The sequence below is a fragment of the Caretta caretta genome, chromosome 24 (assembly GCF_965140235.1).
Source record: "Caretta caretta isolate rCarCar2 chromosome 24, rCarCar1.hap1, whole genome shotgun sequence".
In the NCBI taxonomy this organism is placed as follows: domain Eukaryota; kingdom Metazoa; phylum Chordata; order Testudines; family Cheloniidae; genus Caretta; species Caretta caretta.
The window spans coordinates 4445125-4462454 of record NC_134229.1 but is presented as its reverse complement, the minus strand read 5'-3'; the positions used below and the strand labels follow the sequence as shown (position 1 = coordinate 4462454).

Sequence of the window (17330 nt, the reverse complement as noted above, 5' to 3'; positions counted from 1 at the left end):
GGTCTCGGGCAAGCACCTCCAACGCCTATGAAAAGATGGGTCTTGAATGACCATAAGTCCTTGCTTTTAGCCATCTTCCAGAATATGGCACCTCCCAGAAGCAAAGCAAAGCAAAGCACCCTCTGAGTTACTGCCTCCCAGAGAAGTGCTCCCCTCTGAATGCCCCAACCCCACTTGCCGAGTACCTAGACATTTCTTGGAGGTCTCCCATCCACAGCCCAGCCCTCGCTTAGCTAATAAGACCTGAGAGCATCGCAGCAGGGCTGCAGCAGGCTACCCAGAGAAATATTTTAGATGAGATTGCAAAGCAGAGCTGCTTTGATCCCAGCATGTTCTGCAGCCTGCGGAGAAAACCCACCCCCGAAACGTCAGTGCAGTGGGTTCACTCACTGATTCAAGTTATGAAAGACACACCCGGCTTGAAACCTGCACCTCCCCCCTTTGCACCTTAAGAAGCTTTTACTCTTGGCAGGGTAAAGAGGGCAGGCAGCATGAACCCATGGCTCAAGCATTGGACTAGGGCTCAAGGGATCTTGGTTATATTCCCAGATCTACCACTGGGGGATCTCAAGCAAATTCCCCCTGGCCTCAGTTTTCTTTCCCACACTTTGCTCGTGTGGTGTATTCAGACTGTGTTGGACATACTGCTCCTCCCACCTGATATCGGTTAAGAACATAAGAACGGCACTACTGGGTCAGACCAAGGGTCCGTCTAGCCCAGTGTCCTGTCTTCCGACAGTGGCCCGTGCCAGGTGCCCCAGAGGGAATGAACAGAACAGGGAATCAACACGTGATCCATCCCCTGTCGTCCACTCCCAGCTTCTGGGGTTGGGGTCTCCAGTACTGTCATAATGATCATCATTAACGGACAATTAAAACAGATCAGTCCTGGAACTTGGAGCAGATCAAAGTTTTCCTATAGAGATTCCACCCCCCACTCCAAGGTGGCTTTTCGACAAAACCAAAAATCTTGTGAAAAACTTCCACTTTTGTCAACACAATAATCATCATCATATGGCTTGTCACTGAAAAACGGAAAGCCAACATTTTTCGATTTTAAACCAGAACATTTTCAGTTTGGGGGATTTTGGCTTTTCAACAGTTTTAGTCTAAAATTTTTCATCGGGGGCAGGGGAGGGGAGAGAAATAATTTCCCCGCAATCTTCATTTACCCCCACCCCGCCCCCCTACCCCATCTATAAGGGGCTGAAGGAATAAGGCTCTCGTTAACTTCAACCAACTTTGGATCAGGGCAGGAGGGATTGAGATTAGCTTTCCTGTCCTATCCCCATTTTACAGACAGAGAAACTGAGGCACAAAGAGGGGCAGTAACTCATTAAGATCACCCAGCAAACTGGGGCACAGCTGGGAATAGATTCCAGGAGTCCTGATTCCCAGCACCTCCTGCTCTAAACTTTCAACCCCACTCTCCTCCCAGAGCCAGGGACAGAATCCAGGAGTCCTGACTTCCAGCCCCATACTTACCCACATGACTAAATTCCCTCTCTCCCTTGACGATTACCTTCTTTAGGAGAGCGGTATCTTGATCTCATGCCTGAAAAGATCACTGGGTTGGCGTCTCTTAACCCCTTCAAACTGCCCCTGCTCACCTTCCCCAAAACCCCGACTTAGTATGTAGGACCTGTCCCTCCAGTGCCTGGCCCCAGCAATAACAACAACCTGCGACTGGCGCACACGGGGACAAATCTCTACTTCGCTCCAGTGGAAGATGCTTGGGTTTTTGCTGGCAAAGGTCCTGGGTTCGATCCCTGCTGAAAGCCACAATGCCGGTTTGGATTTGGCCACAGCTTTCGTGTATAACAAAGGAGACCAGAGTGGAGTCGCTACGGGTGGAATTACCCTCTGGGCAAGGGATGCGCAGGCCTCTGCCTGAGGACGAGCTCTGCCCTACGTGAATCAGCCGGGGGCTAGCAGAGCGGTTTAATCGGCAGACACACCTGATACCCAGAGGCTTTGACGGTCGGGTTGTTCTCGATCTCCCACAAGCCTTCACTGAACCCTTTCCGTTTGTTGGGCTTCCCGAACTTCTCCTTGCACTCTTCGTAGGGGAAGAGGTCTTTGGGACCCAGGAACGCCCTGCATGGTGGAAAAGGGAAGAAGCAGTAATAACAGACCATGAGCAATACGCCTCCACTGCACCCCCTAGCTGAGGATCGCTAAGCAAGCGTGCCAGCCGCGACCTGTCTGGGAGGCAGGGTCCGATGGTGAAACTGAGGCACGAGGCATGGAAGTAACTTGGGGATTTCAAAGGCATCTGAGGGAGAGAAACACCCAACTCCTGCAGAAAGCCAGCTGGTCCCTTAGGACCTTCGTAAATCCCAGCTCTGATTTCCTGGACCTGCCTTATCGAAGTTTTTTTGTCGGTGAATTCAATATTGGGGCTTAGGAAAAACAGCAACCCTCCGTGGTTTCAACAGAACTCTGCATGGGGGGAGTGGGGTGTCTCTTGAAACGTCTCCATGATCCAGATCGTGGATGTTTCTACAGCTTCCCCTGCCCCCACCCGCCCAAATACAGCAAATCTGGATAAATTCCTAGCACCACAATGATCAAACCGTCCCCCCCCAGTGGCATTAAATACCTTGATGTGACCCCACCCAGGGACGGAGCTGGAAAAGGCTGCTCCTTGGTTGGAGGCAGACAGGCAAACGCTGGTCAGGGGATATTAATATTTCTATTATTATTATTATTATTTGCATTGCAGTAGCTCCTAGGAGCCCTAGCCACAGACCAAGAGCCCATGGTGCTAGGTGCTGTACGAACACATGGTCCTTGCCCCGAGGAGCTTACAATGAGAATATCTTGGTCTATTTCGTTCATCTTATTTTTAGTGCCAGTCTGTCGGAGGAGGGAAGCTCCCCCCGACAGAGGACAGCTTTGGTTACACCACAGGTAAGGGGAAGGCGCCAACAGAAACCATTTTCTCTCTGCTGTCATTTCATGCTAGGCCTCCCCTCTTGTCTTGCTCCCACGCCCCTTCCTCATCACTATCTCCCCTCTGCCCCGAGGGGGACTGACCAGGAGGAAGGCTGTCCCGGCGACGGACACACCTCATGTCACAAGCGCACGGCGGGGTCTTGCTGGAAAGAGACCGGGTGCCCTTTGATAGCTCTGCTGAGATTTGAACCCAAGACTCTACCCTTGGCCAACTCATGCATTTGCCCGAACACTGCTCACTTGATTCTGACAGACACCCGCATCTCGCTCCCCCAACATGCACACATTCCCCTGCCCTTACACGCACGTGTGTTCCCCCACCCGCCCCCATTTTAAAATCTCACTCACGTTTCATGGGTCCCGAAGAAGAAGACTTGGTATTTATTGGAGGAGGATTTGACGGCGGATTCTGGCATCTCGTCGATCTGTTCAAGGGACACAAATCATGGGGTGAGAACAGCCCCTATGCCGCAACCCAAAGCCATGCTAAACAGACCCAGCTCGCCCCCCGCAACTGTTCTCACCCAAGAGTTACACACAAAACTCAAGCCTGGTTTGTTTAGGTGCCAGTTCACCCCAATCTTTACACGGCGCATTCGAGCCTCAGCCGGGCACAACAATGCTCAGAGATGAATTGAGAACAAAGGCCAGGGAGCTCAGCAACCCCTGATCTCCAAAGTTCTCCAGGAAAGAAGATGGAAATATCTGGGACATGTGTTAGAGGCCAATTGAAAGCATCCCTCCATCCTTCAGCAAAGATCAATGTATGAGCTTTAACAAGCCAAATCTCCCATGTTTGTACAGCACCTTGCTCTTCCAGAGCACCTTTCATTGGCAGATCTCAAAGTGCTTCACAAAGGAAGGTCAGTGTCGTTAACCCCATTTTAAAGATGGGGAAACCGAGGCTCAGAGCGGGGAAGTGACTTGCCCAAGGTCACCCAACAGACAGAGCCGGGATATAGAGATTGTGCAAAGAGTGGCCCAGGACAGACAGGCACGTGCAGCCTCGTGGATGCGCTAAGCGACGTCTCATGGCGTGGGCTTGGAAATGTTTCTCGGAAATGAATCATTTACTGACAGACACACACAAACACACAGGGAAAAAGCAAATAAGGTGTTTAAGACATAGTATCCAACTAGTTGCAGGGCTAGATGAGGAATGAAAACATTTATTTGCAAATTAAATTATTGACCAATTGGCAGGGGAGGTGCTGGAGGGGATGAGAATCTTAACGTAATATTGGCAGGGAATATTATTTTGCGTGCCCTGAGCTGAGGGCCAGGTTAGCAGAAAGGAGCTAGCCTCACCAGTCTGGTCTCGGGTCGCACACAGATCAGGGCATAGGCGGAGATCAGGGCCAGACATGGTTCATGCGGCACAGAGCTCCAGTCTAGATAAAGGAAGGATTTATTACCTCCACTTTACAGAATGGAAACTGAGGCACAGGGTAGAACCAGGGATTAAAGCCAGCTCTCCAGCCCAGTGCCTTCCCCACACACCCACCCTTTCTCCCAGGGGGCTCTTAACCAGGCTTCCTCTGCCCAGCGTGAAGGGGGGATTTTACATCCTGAGGCCTGGGCTATATACACCAGCCATCCCAGAATGCACTGCCCCACCCGCTGCTGGTGCTTCTTTGCATGCGTGTTGCTCAGGTGGTCTGTCCTTGCTGCGGCATCATGGGATAGCTACCCAGGGCTCCCCCTGCCCCCCCGCCCCCCCCCCCCCACACACACACGGCAGGGACGGGCTCTTGTTTTGTGCATGCACCGATCCCGGCTGAGCACCGGCGAAACATTACTGGAATTATTAACCATTTTCCCAGAATGCACAAGTCAGGTGGCATGGTTGGGACCAGTACAGCTGCACCCAGACAGGTGACTTGTGGAGGGGCTGGGACCCAAAGCTGCCCCGTCAGCACAACTTCCCCATGCGAGTCGTCCTCAGCCAGAGCAGTGCGAGGGTACGTTGTTGCACCCATAGCGTGGACGGGACCTGCACGCTGGTTTTATACCAACATTATTTATTAACTTGCTCTGTGGCCCATGGCACCAGGCGCTGTACAAACACAGAATAAAAGGACAGTCCCTGCCCCACAGCATTTCCAACCATTCTATGTCCCTGGGCACAGTGGATGGGGTAAATCTGGCCGGCAGCTATAACTTTGAAGCATAGCTCTGATCCCTGGGCGGGCAGTGGCCCCCAGCTTCCCAGAACATTCACCCTGCAGATATTAATATATTGACCCTTGCAAATAGGGGCATGATCCTCTACCACCCTCGCACGGCCATTCAAGTGCAAAGCTGGGGGCCGAAACTGCAACCAAACCCCCAAGGATCTGGCCTGGCGTGAACGTCTCCAGCAGGCAGGGAGTAGCAATGAAATACAGGCAGAGAACCCAGCAGGCATAGGCCGGGTGTGCAAATATCCTCCCTAGCGGTCATGAATATTTTACTCCAACTTCTGCTGGACATCACAAGCTCTCAGGCAGCCAGTTAACTCCTTGCTACTAAATTATTCCCGCCACAGAAATAGCCTCCCTCTTGCTAAAACCTTCCTTTTCCTGCTCTCCCCCACCCTGCTCCAAACCCAGCCTTTGCAACCGGTGACACCACAGGGCACGGCCCGAAGACCGAGAGATGATTTAGGATTGGCTGTTTTCCTAGCCAACCGTAAGCTCTTGTCTAGACTGGCTCAGACATATTTAGCTCAGCAAATTTGCGGGCCCGCGCTAGGGCCGTGTGCTAAAAGGAATGTCGGTTTCAGAGAATCTGGGGACGGTTGTAACAAAGCAGAAAAAAAACACACCCACCCACAGATCAGATCCAATCAGGGCAGGGCTGGGACGGGGAAGGGGAAATTTCCAACAATCAGAGTTGCTTTTTCCTCCCGTACAATTGAGTTGGGCCTGCTCGTATTTTCCGTCTTTTTATTCTCATGGGGGGGCATGATCTGAAACCATGGTTTTCAACCACGGGTACGCGTACCCCTGGGGATACGCAGAGGTCTTCCAGGGGGTACATCAACTCCTCTAGATCTTTGCCTAGTTTTACAAGGGGCTACATGAAAAGCCCTAGCGAAGTCAGTACCAACTAAAATTTCATACAGACAATGACTTCTTTAGACTGCTCTGTGTGCAATGCGCTGAAATGTAAGCATACTATTTATATTCCAGTTGATTTATTTTATTATTACGTGGTAAAAATAAGGAAATCAGCTACTTCTCAGTAACAATGAGCTGTGACCCTGCTGTATTTTTAGGTCTGATTTTGTAAGCAAGTCGTTTTTAAGTGAGATGAAACCTGGGGGTACGTAAGACAAATCAGACTCCTGAAAGGGGGACAGTCTTCTGGAAAGGTTGAGAGCCACTGCTGTGAAACATACATAGATCTCCAAAACAAGAACAGGAGTACTTGTGGCACCTTAGAGAACATGTGTATATAAAATCGTCCTACTGTATTTTCCACTGCATGCATCCGATGAAGTGGGCTGTAGCCCACAAAAGCTTATGCTCAAATAAATTGGTTAGTCTCGAAGGTGCCACAAGTCCTCCTGTTCTTTTTGCGGATACAGACTAACATGGCTGCTACTCTGAAACCATACATAGATCTGTGGGTTGGGAGGCTGGGGGGTGGAGGTAGACCAAGGATCCACGGACCTAGAGTGGCAGAGGGCCCATGGACTTGGTGTAACTCTAAAAACACTGGAGTTGGCTCGCTGGGGTGGAGTCCATTAGCACGGAGGAGCCAGACAGAGCATGGGGTCTGCAGCAATCTACACCTCGCAACAAGCTTTGGAATTCTTCACCCAGCCCTCTACCCAGGTCCAGCTGCTGTAGGCAGGGAGCATCTTTTGGGTCTGTGTTTGCACAGTGTGTGGTACCAGGGAGCCCTGACCATGGCCCTAGCTGGTACTGCAATACACCCGGTTATTCCTCCATTTTCCATGATTCTTCAGAACTGGTCCCCACGCGGTGACAGGGTCAAACCGCTTTAAAACTATTCTCATGTGACATTTTAGATCTTTGCAAAAATCCTGCCCAACGGGGTTTGCACTGACATAGGGGGCTTGGCGGGTGGGTAGGAAAATAAGCAAGGGGAGGGAACAGACTGAATAGCTTTGATTCCAAGAAAACATTGCAGTTATCTTCTTTACACCAAGGCTCAAGCTAGGAGTCAAGGCCCCTTTTCCAAATCACTGTCTCATGGCAGCACCAGATCCGAGCATTTCGGAGGCCTCGAGAGACGGTCGTTTCCACAGTAAACATTCAAAATAGTTCTAGAAGTAGTGCTGGCACCCAGGGAAAACCAGGCTGGGCAGAATACAACATGCAAGACCCAAAGCATCCCCCCCCCATCCCCCTTGTTTCATAAATTGCCCTTCCCAGCAGCAGCTGGTCTAGGGAACACGACACCGTGACACAGAGAAATTCCTCAGCCGCCACACACCTTCCCTGCATGGGGTGTCTAACTTCAACCACAGCATTAAAATTCTCCATAGCAGGCTTGGATAACAATGCAGCTTTTCCACTCGGCTGGTGATCAAAGGCTGCCTGCGGGATGTCTGGGGTGGGGTGGGGGGAGCTAGGGGGTGGGAGGTCATATCCCGGGGCCCCGTGCATGCAGGGAATAGAAAGCCCCTTGCCTAAAAAGCAATAATCACCTCCAATTTCTGTCCTCCTCCACTCCCTTGGTTTAGAAAGTAGGCAGGAGTGGGGGAAGGGGGTCAGCTGTAATTGGATCGGCTAAAAACCATCTACAAAGGCGAGGGGCTTGGGCTGTGGTTGGAGAAGGCGGGGGGGGGAGGCTGGGAATCAGGACTCCTGGGTTCTAATCCCAGTCCTGGGAGGGAAGCGGGGTCCAGAGAGTTAGAGCAAAAGGCCCTGGGCGTCACACCTCCCGAAAGCTCTGCTGCTGACTTGCAGTGTGGCTTTCATCGAGTCACTCGCTCCACTCTCTGTGCCTCAGTTTCCCCATCTACGACATGGGGAATGGGCTGTTTATAAAGAGCGCTGAGATCTGTGTAAGTGCAAATACCCCAAACATCCCCTGGTCTTGGGCCTGCACCCCCCCCAATTTACATTCCCTCCCCAGCCCCCTCCACACACACCCCCAACCCCCCCCTACAACCCCTATATATACACACACACACACACAACTCCATTCCCCTCCCACATAACCCGGCCCCCCAGTCCCACCAGGTGACCACACACCAGCTCCACGCACTGTCACACCAGCTCTATCCCCTCCCCCACAGACGCTCACAACGTCTCACACTACCCCTCCCCCATGCACGCTCGCAGCAGCCCCTCCCCCTTACACACACCGTTCCCCTCCCCCTCTGTGAGCAGATCCCCTCCTGTTGCACACACACACGCCCCCCACCACTCTCACAATGCATCCCTCCATTGCCCCACTATCACACCAGAACCTGCATGTGCACACCCCCCCCCCATTGTATGCCACCCTGTGCTCCTCCCCCTGGCTCTCTGGCCTGTCCGATAACTGGCTCCCTGCAATGCCCCGCCACCCACTGCCAGGCCTGATAGAGACGACACAAAGGAAACCACAACCTCCGGGCCAGACCCGATCCCCTGCCCCCAGCCACGCTCTCTGTCCTCCCCCCACCTCACACACACACCCTGCTCCTGGGAATCATCGCAGGCCAGGGACAGACAGGAAAAGAAAGTTTCACCAACAGGGAAACCCGCACGTGCCCAAATCAACAGTGCAACGGGCGAGTCACCGACATGTGGCCCCGTGCAACTTGGGTGGAGAGCGCTGGGAGAACTGAAGGAACAGGGGGAGGGTGTCTGCCAGAACGGAGGCACAGACCCCAGCTGCAGAATTCAGGTGTTGGTGTTCTCCATGCCCACCAAGGGGAGTTTGGAAATGGAGGTTTCAGGATGGACCCATCTCTATTATTAGAGAGCAGCTCACAGGCCTCCCAGATATAGGAAGAGAACCGAGGAGTCCTGCTCCCCCAGCACCCTGCTCTGATCAATAGACGACACTCCCCTCCCAAATCTGGGAATAGAACCCAGGAGTCCTGGCTTCTCTTCCCCATGCTCTGATTTCTAGACCACAGTCCTGACAGAGTGCTGGGCAGTGAAGTCAGGCATCCAGGTGGAAACCAAACAGAAGCAACATTACACAGATCAAAGCTAAAAAACAAAGCAACTCTCAGGAAAAGAGACAAACGGGATGGGGGCGGGGGGCAGGGGGGAGAGCATGGACGGTGCAGTGCAGGCCCCCACATCCTTCCCCTGGATGGGGAGCTGCTCCCTACACCTGCCTTGGGTTTTATTCTAGAATCAGAGCAACGTGGGGCTGGAAGGGCCACAAGAGAGCATCAGGGCCAGCCCCCTGCGCTGAGGCAGGGCCAAGTAAATCTAGACCATCCCTGACAGGGCGTTGTCCAGCCTGTTCTGAAAAACCTCCAACGATGGGGATTCCACGACCTCCCCTGGACGCCTGTTCCAGAGCTCAACCCCCCATAAGGGGAAAGTTTTTCCCCAATATCAAACCCAAGTCTCCCTTGCTGCAGATTCACCCTGTTATGCCTGGTCCTGCCTCCAGTGGCCAGGGGGAACAACTGACCCCTGTCCCCGTCCCCTCCTTCCTCTGCTTTTCCCAGGGCTAAACATTCCGGCTGCTACAGCTGTGGCTTATGATCTCATTGCCACCAGCGGCTCTGCCCCACTGTTTGATTCGGGGCGGGGGGGGGGGAATATCCCCCTTTGCTGGTTTGTTTCCCAAAGCTCCAGCCCTTCTGCACCCCATGCGCTCCTCCCTTTCCCGGGTCGTGTTATTCTGCAGGTAGGGGTCACGATAATGTCCCCTTTGCAAAGCAAATCAGCTCTGTGCCCCTCCCTTGCCCACCCACACAGAGGGCACCTCCAGCCTCTTGGCAAGCAGGTAACAGGGCTGGAGGGCCAGGCTGGGTCAGCCCCTAGGCCGAAACTAAGCTGTTAACCCTGAACCCCACCCTAAGGGCTATGCTGTCAGGGCAGCACCTGCAGTGAGTCCACGAGGCTTCGCCCAGCTTGATGGAAGAGATAGCAATAGAACCCAGGCGTCCTGCCTCTCAGCTCCCTACCCTAATCTCTAGTCCCCATCCCCAGCTAGTGCTGCGAACTGAACCCAGGAGTCCTCGCTCTCAACCTCCCCCCCACGCTAAGAACTAGACACCCCTCACTCCCTTCTTGGAGCTGGGCCTAGAACCCAGGATGCCTTCTTCCCAGTCCCTTGCTCTAGGCGCAGAACAGCCGCTCCCTTCTCCCACCCAAGGACTTGGCTACATGTGAGAGTTAATTCGCAATAAAGCAGGGTGTGAATGCAGAGGAGATTAACTACTCTCAATTACCGCGTGCATGGGCAGCACATCAAGTGGAATTCGGAATCAGGTGCTTTGATTCTGGAATTGGAGCATCTGCACTAGGAGTTAATCGGGAATATTCAGGGGCCATTGCTGATGGCTCTGGCTGGAAGGATCAAGGCCAGGCCAGAATCTCCTGCCTATTCACCCCTTGTCTTTTGAATCTCTTTGTTTAAAAAGGAAAAGAAAATCGCAAGCTCCCCGACTTTCATCTTCACAGTGTCAGGGCTGGCTGTGGACCCTCCCACCGCACCAGAGCCGGGCCAGGTGTGAGGGGCTCTCCCTGGGGAGCCAGGAACACAAGCTGCACCTGCCTTTACGGATAAAGACGCCTGGCCACACAATACCACAGGCAAGGAGGAGGGGGGGAAAAAAACCCTGAATCGCCCCTCCCCCTATGCAGAAGCTAGCAAGTGGGCTAGGATAGAGAACAGAGACCTCTGTCTGTGCCCAAAGCAGGCACGCCCCGGCAAGGTCAGTTTCCCATGCGTCCTACTCTCTGCCAGCGCATGCCTCAGCCCGAATCCAGTGGGCAAAATGGGCCTTCAGAGCTTTAGCCTCTTTGCTAAAGGACTACTGCCAACTGGGGTGGAGGTTTTCCGTGATCTTTTCCAGCCTGTTGGCCTGCCCAGCCTCCTGCCCCACCGGCTGCAGCCAAAGGCATCTAACCGCAGGAACGGGCAGTGATGGCCCAGCCTGTCAGTCCCTGGGAGATCTGTCCTAACGCCAGGCAGCCAGCGACTGGCTAGGAGGGTTCCTAACTCCGGCTGGGGGCAAAGGAAATTCAGGTTTTGACCAAAGGATCTTTTTTTTTTTTTTTTTGGGCAGGATGCTTTCATTTCTGGCTGAAAAACCCCAAACAGCGAAATAGTTCCATTTGGTAAACTGCCGCAGTGCCTTCTGGGAGTTGTAGTTCGGTTGGTTCCTGTCCCAATTTTCCAAGATGGGCCTGGCTCTCTAGCCAGACTACACCTCCCATGAGGCCTTGGGACTTAAATTACAGATTGGCTGTTCTTGCTTGGGGCTCAGCTACAGGTAAAGGCCCAGACCTTCCAATGGTATGAATCAGCAGAGGGGAGTAAGGCTGCGCCAGTTCACACCAGCTCAGGTTACGGCTCCAAGTCTGGATCCATCATTCCCTGGAGGATGTTTATACCTAGTTCAGGTCTCATTAACAAAGCCTGTTTCTTGCATAGCCATTTCATCGGTAGATCTCAAAGCACTCAACAGTCTTTAGTGTGGTTTGTCCTCCTAACAACCCTGTGAGATAGGGGAAACCCCGCCTTGTGCACATGGGAAACTGAGGCACAGATAGTCTAAATGACTTGCCCAAGGTCACATAACAAGTCCATGGCACTGCAGGGAATTGAACCTGGATCTTCCCACGCCTTAGGCCAGTGCCCCAAGCACTGGACCATCTTTCCTCTCTAGTCGTCCCCTTCTCCCTCATCCTCCTCCCAAAGACAGCCAGTTAAAGCTTACAGCAGATGCTGTTATTTCAGCAAATAAAAATCATACACACACGCTACCCATGTGTGAATAAAAGCAAAAAATCACTCTCTGGAAGCTTTTTATAGTTTCTAGAAATAGCTCCAAGTTTCAGCCAGAACTAATTCAGACAAAATGTCCAGAGAAAGCCACCAAGGAGGGCCGCAAGAAAGTCTGTGAGAGGGGTCAGTTTCCTGCGACTCTGGTGGGACCTCAGAGGAACCAGAGCTTGTTCTTGGGTAGAAAGGTGCTGGAATCAAAAACACCTACCCCTGGGAGCCAGACTCCTGGGCTCTGCCGCTGACTCACAACATGATTTTGGGCAAGTCACGTGCCCATTTTACAGATGAGGAAACTGAGGCACGGGGGCGGCATCAGACCTACCTAAATCACAGAGCTGCTGGGGGGGAAGTTAGTTAAGGTTTGAAAAGGGGGTTCAGTAATCCTTGGTAGGAAGTCTGCAAAGGCACATCACAATATTCGGGCACATTTTAATATCATATACACAGTAGATTACGTCTAAGGTAACAGATTCTTTATTGGACAAGCGCAGAGCGAACAACAGTGCTAGAGAGCGCGTTAAAGATTAGCCAAGGTGCTTTGCAGGGTGAAGCAGGGCTGCTATTTTGTGACCTGGGGAGGCGATCCTGGCTCCACTCTGGTGGTAGAACTCTCCGCTCCCACCCCAGTATTTAAAAAAGCCCCTGATGCCAAAGCCAAAGCTCCTCCAAAGCCAAGGGAGCATTGGGGAGACCCAGACTCTTGGCAGCTGTTTGCTAACAAGAGTTACAAATCAATCAATAGGGACTTCAGTCAGGGGGAACCCAAAGTACAGTGTGTTCGGAACGGGCAAAGTGCTCACGTCTAGGAAAACCTAAGGGCCAGATCTGAACAATTCCCGGCGTGGGAATGGCCAGACTGACGATGGATTGGATCGGGAGTCTACCCAGCGCAGTCTCTGGTCACTCTCAAGGCAGAGGGACAGTGGGGTCCAGTGGGCAGCACACCGGACTGGGACACAGGGGTTCTATGCCTAACGTGGGGCTGGCTTTTCAAATGCTCCGTGCCCAAAACGGAGGGGTGAATTTTCAAAAGAGCTCGGCTCCTGTTCTCCAGAGCTCCTTGGAAATCAGGCCATGACCATCGCTCCATGCCTCAGTTTCCCCATCTATGAATGGATAATAATCCTTTCTTTCACCCATCCTTTGTTTAGCCTGTGAGCTCTTCAGGATAGGGACTGTCTCTCCCTGGGTGCATGGGCAGCACCTGGCACAATGAGTCCTGATCTCAGCTGGTGCCTCGTGGTGGCTGCTTTAATACATACAAACCACAGAGAGGATGGGGGTCGGCTCATGGAGGCGCTGCGTTCACCACACAGGCTGCTCTACAGCCCTTAATTCCATGCACATATCAACACCTTGACTTTACCCTCCTGGGCTGGTGAAACAGGGAGGTCGGTATCACCACCCTTGTTTAACAGATAGGGAAACTGAGGCACAGAGCAGGAGAAGGACCAGTCTTGGCTCTTGCAAAGCTTGGACAAGAACTCACTGATTTCCAGCTCCCAGTCTTCTGTTCTGGCCATTTTTATTATTACAGCACTGCCTAGCGGTGCCAGCAGTGTAGGGCCTCTCTAGACCCGTACGCCTCATCGCTCTGTGTGGCAGGAACTCAGCTGCAACATGGCCCCCTGCCCTTCTGGGCAGGCTGGAGCTCAGCTCCCCCTGGCGTGCTGTGGGACCTCGGCTACCTGGCTCTCGTTCTGGGAAAGGATGGTCAGATCGCCTCTCAGCTACTCCTTGCTCCTGTTGCTGGGAGAGGACGCGCTAAAGCTGCAGGATCACGAAATATACCTGCCCAGTGACTGTAACCGCAGCCGGGGAAGCTGTTAGCCCGCAACAGACAGGAAGCAACAGGGTTTTCGATTTCAGGCTGCTTGATGCCCCCCTGACCCCCCCTGCCTCCCAGCCACCTAGAAAATCATGGAAACCCAAGTCATTTCACACGGATTCTGCGCCCCTGGGTGTGGGGTGGGGAGGTTGGCTCCAGCGACACCCTGGACTGCGCCTTCTTGTTTTGATCTGTTCCCCAGGTGGATCTTGAGCCTGCAGCGACCCAGCCCAAGAGACTTAGCGCCCTTGCCGTGTCTGCGGGTACCAGATAACCAGGGCCAGAAGGAGGCCAGATGCAAATAAGGAGTCACATGATGGGGACGCACCGGCTACTGTCTGGAAGTGAGGCCCCAGCTACGCTATTACAGTAGCTGCAGGGGGTACAGCGTGGCCTAGTGGATAGAGTACTGGATCAGGAGACCTGGGTTCTATTCCCAGCAAGTCAACCCGCCTGGTGACTCAGTTTCCCCAGCTGGAAAATGAGACTAAACGACAGTGACCCCCTTGGTAAAGTCCTTTGATATCCACGGATGACAAGTCCTGCATAAGAGCTAAGTGCTACTGTATTAAAGTATCTTCACACTCCCTCACCGCCCTCCACCCCTCATATTAATGGATTTCATTCCTCCCATCTTCCCCGGGAGGCCGGGGAAGGATTATCCCCAATTTACAGATGGGGAAACTGAAGCACACAGCGACCAAGGCCCAGATTTTTAAGGCCTTGCAGGGCTCAGCATGGCAAACTTAACGCATTGAAGAGCTTAAGTCTCAAGTGCCTAAATCCATTTTGAAAATGAGGCTTAGGCTCCTAAACCCGTAACATTTGCAACACTGAGCACAGCAATGCCTCAGTGCCTTTTAAACCAGAGCCGAAATGATTGGCCCAAGGTCCAACAGGGAGTCCACAGCAATACCAGGATCTGAACCCAAGATATCCTACTTCCCACTCTAGTGCCCTACCCTTGGGGGCATGTCTGTGACTCCTGATATCACAGCACCCAGAGCTCTGCATCTCCGCCACCTGCCTTTGTCCTTAACAACCAGTGGTGCCCGCAGTCGTGCACACGTGCAGGGGTGCCAATCTGCCTCAGGCCCCCCATTTGAAAGCCCCCCCCACCATCAAAGGGAGAGACGGCTGGGCCAAACCAGGGCCATGCTGTGACCCCACATGCCAAGTTGCGATGTCCAGGGCGGGGAGCCAGGCCCAGCCCTGCGGGATAAGAGCCACTCCTGCGAGGCGAGTGTGCTTCAGTTGTGCGAACCACGTGAAAAAATGTCTGGCAGGGCAGAAGCTCAGTGGGGCGACACTGAGCGACGCTTGTTGCTTTCCCCCACCGTTCTCCTCCACGGCACCGGGGAGTCCCACCCACCCAGAGTAAGAGGCCTGGGCTGCGGGAGCGGGGATCGAACCCAGCTCAGCTGCCTGGCGATGCAGGGGGCAAGTCCTAAGCTACTGTGCCAGCCGCCGCTGCCCACCCACACCAGACAGGCTGAACCCAGAAAGCTCGGTCATACGGTCACGTACGGACCGGGGAGAAGTGACTCAAGGCTGGTGACTAATCGAACTTGCCTCTGTTCAATGAGATGGCAGACAATAGGCAAGCTTCCCTGTCACCGCTCTGCGTGTGCCCTCCAATCCCGCCCCCAGCCCCCTCAGCCCTTTCCCTGCGTGAGGGGGGCTCTCTCAACTTGCAGTGCCCCTGCTCCCCAGCCTCTGCCCTGCCCACCTCTGTCTGTGTCCTCTCAAATCCTGATTTGCAGCCCCCCTGCTATTCCAAGCCCTGGGTTTCCCACCCCTGCAACTGTGCCCACACTCCCCTGGGCCTCCCCTGATTCACAAGCTGTGCTAGGAGACTGAGTGTCTGCAAAGTGCTTCGGGATCCTCAGATGATCAGCTAGTCTCTGTTTTGCAATATGAAAAGGCCCCATTGCTTCTGCTGCCCAAGCAGGAACGTGCCAGGCAGCAGCTGGTGATGGGCCGGCCCCAGCCAACCAGCAGCCCCAGCACGGCTGATGCGGGTTGGAATTGGTTCCCTAGCCTGATTCGATAGGACAAAGGTCAGGCCCGCCCTTCCACGCAGCTGTCACGCCCTAGGCTGTGCTAGCGAACTACAAGATCACAGGGTTTAGATCTTTAAGAATTTGTGTTGTGTGGACCGCCTGCCTGCCTCTCCCCACCCCAACCCTCCATCTCCGATATGAAAACCAAATGGGGGAGTGGGAGCTTGGCAAAGGTGTCCCCAGGTCTCAGACCCGCTTCTGAGCAGCTGTGACTAATCTTGAGCAGCGATGAGAAAGGAACAATGAGTCAGAGTCACAGCAGGCTAGTTCCTGATTCCATACACCCCGACCCAATGAGGACAATGCTGGCCCACAGCTCTCCTGGGGAGATTGAGACCCCAGGCCCTATTCTAGTGTTTGCACCATCCCGGCAGCGTAAAGGAGCCTTGGTGTAAACACATGATGGGCCAAGAGTCTGACCACCCCCACCCCAGGGTCTGACTGACCTAATTCAAACCACACGGTACCCTTGGGAGATAGGGATTACACCCACTTTTACAAGTGGGTAAACTGAGGCAGCGAGGGGCCGAGCGACTCACCCACAGTCACTTATTCTGTGTATTGCAGCGGCATCTCGAGGCGCCATGTGAGATTAGGGCCCCATTGTGCTGGGCATGGCCCAGACACACAGCAAGAGATAGTCCCTGCCCCAAAAAGCTGAGTGTGAAAGGACGAGACAGATGGAGGGACGAGAGACGAAACGGAGACAGCAAGAGAGAGGAAGCCACTTCCCCGAGGGCAGTGGCAGAGCCAGGAGCAGAACCCAGGGCTCCTGGTGCAGGACCCTAACCACTAGCCCACCCAGCCTCTCCCAAAATAAGAGTCGATAGCAGAGATGGCGCTGATTCTTGGGATTCCCTCTCCCTGCCTCCCTCAGGTCCGACCACTGGTCAGCACAGCATCCTTGTTCACCTTTAATCCCACTCTCCCAGCGCATGATTCAAGAGGAATCTGACTCCACTGGGCTTAGGATCAGGGCCTTCGCAGACCCCACTGCCTTCAGCTGGTGTCGCAGTCGTAACAAGGTGTTCCCCCCCCTCCCCAGAAGCAACAGTGGCCATTTGCTCCAACTCCTCCTCTCCCCGCCCCCTCCCCCCCCCCCGCCGCGAGTGTTGTTATCCCTCTTTCCTCCCAATCCTCCAGGGCCCTGCCTCCTTGCGCAGCCATTTACTCCAGCACCACGCGAGTGAGAGGCATTGGCACCCCGACCCAGGAGTCGCTGTGTGCACAAGGCACGAACCCCGGGGGGCACCGGGGCTGAGAGACGACGGGTGACATTTTCAAGAGGGTCTAAATGACTCCGGGCCCTGGGATCCAAGCCGGGGAATTGCCCAGTGCCCTTGTCTCCCTGCAGGATCAGGCCCGTCGGGGAACAGCAGGAGATGCACCCAGCCTGGCTGTCGCTGACAGCACGCTCTGGGCGAGAGGGAATATCACCAACACCCACCCCAAGGTCCTAGAGCAGCGTAAAGGAGCCTGGGTGCAAAGGAGAATCAGGCCCCTGGGGTTTCATGTTTACATTTAATCAGCAGGAAGGTCAGGCAGCAACCCAGCTG

At 53.8% G+C, this 17330-nt stretch overlaps 1 protein-coding gene across 1 annotated transcript in view; it reads right to left on the bottom strand.

Moving 5' to 3' along the window:
• Positions 1-17330, bottom strand: part of HDGF (heparin binding growth factor) — a 30198-nt gene that overhangs the window by 2006 nt on the left and 10862 nt on the right. Inside the window, exons 2-3 of the mRNA XM_048827872.2 lie at positions 3307-3383; positions 1959-2097 (exon numbers count right to left, since the gene is read on the bottom strand). Coding sequence (XP_048683829.1) covers positions 1959-2097; positions 3307-3383 — 216 coding nt within the window. The remainder of the gene's footprint in view (positions 1-1958; positions 2098-3306; positions 3384-17330) is intronic.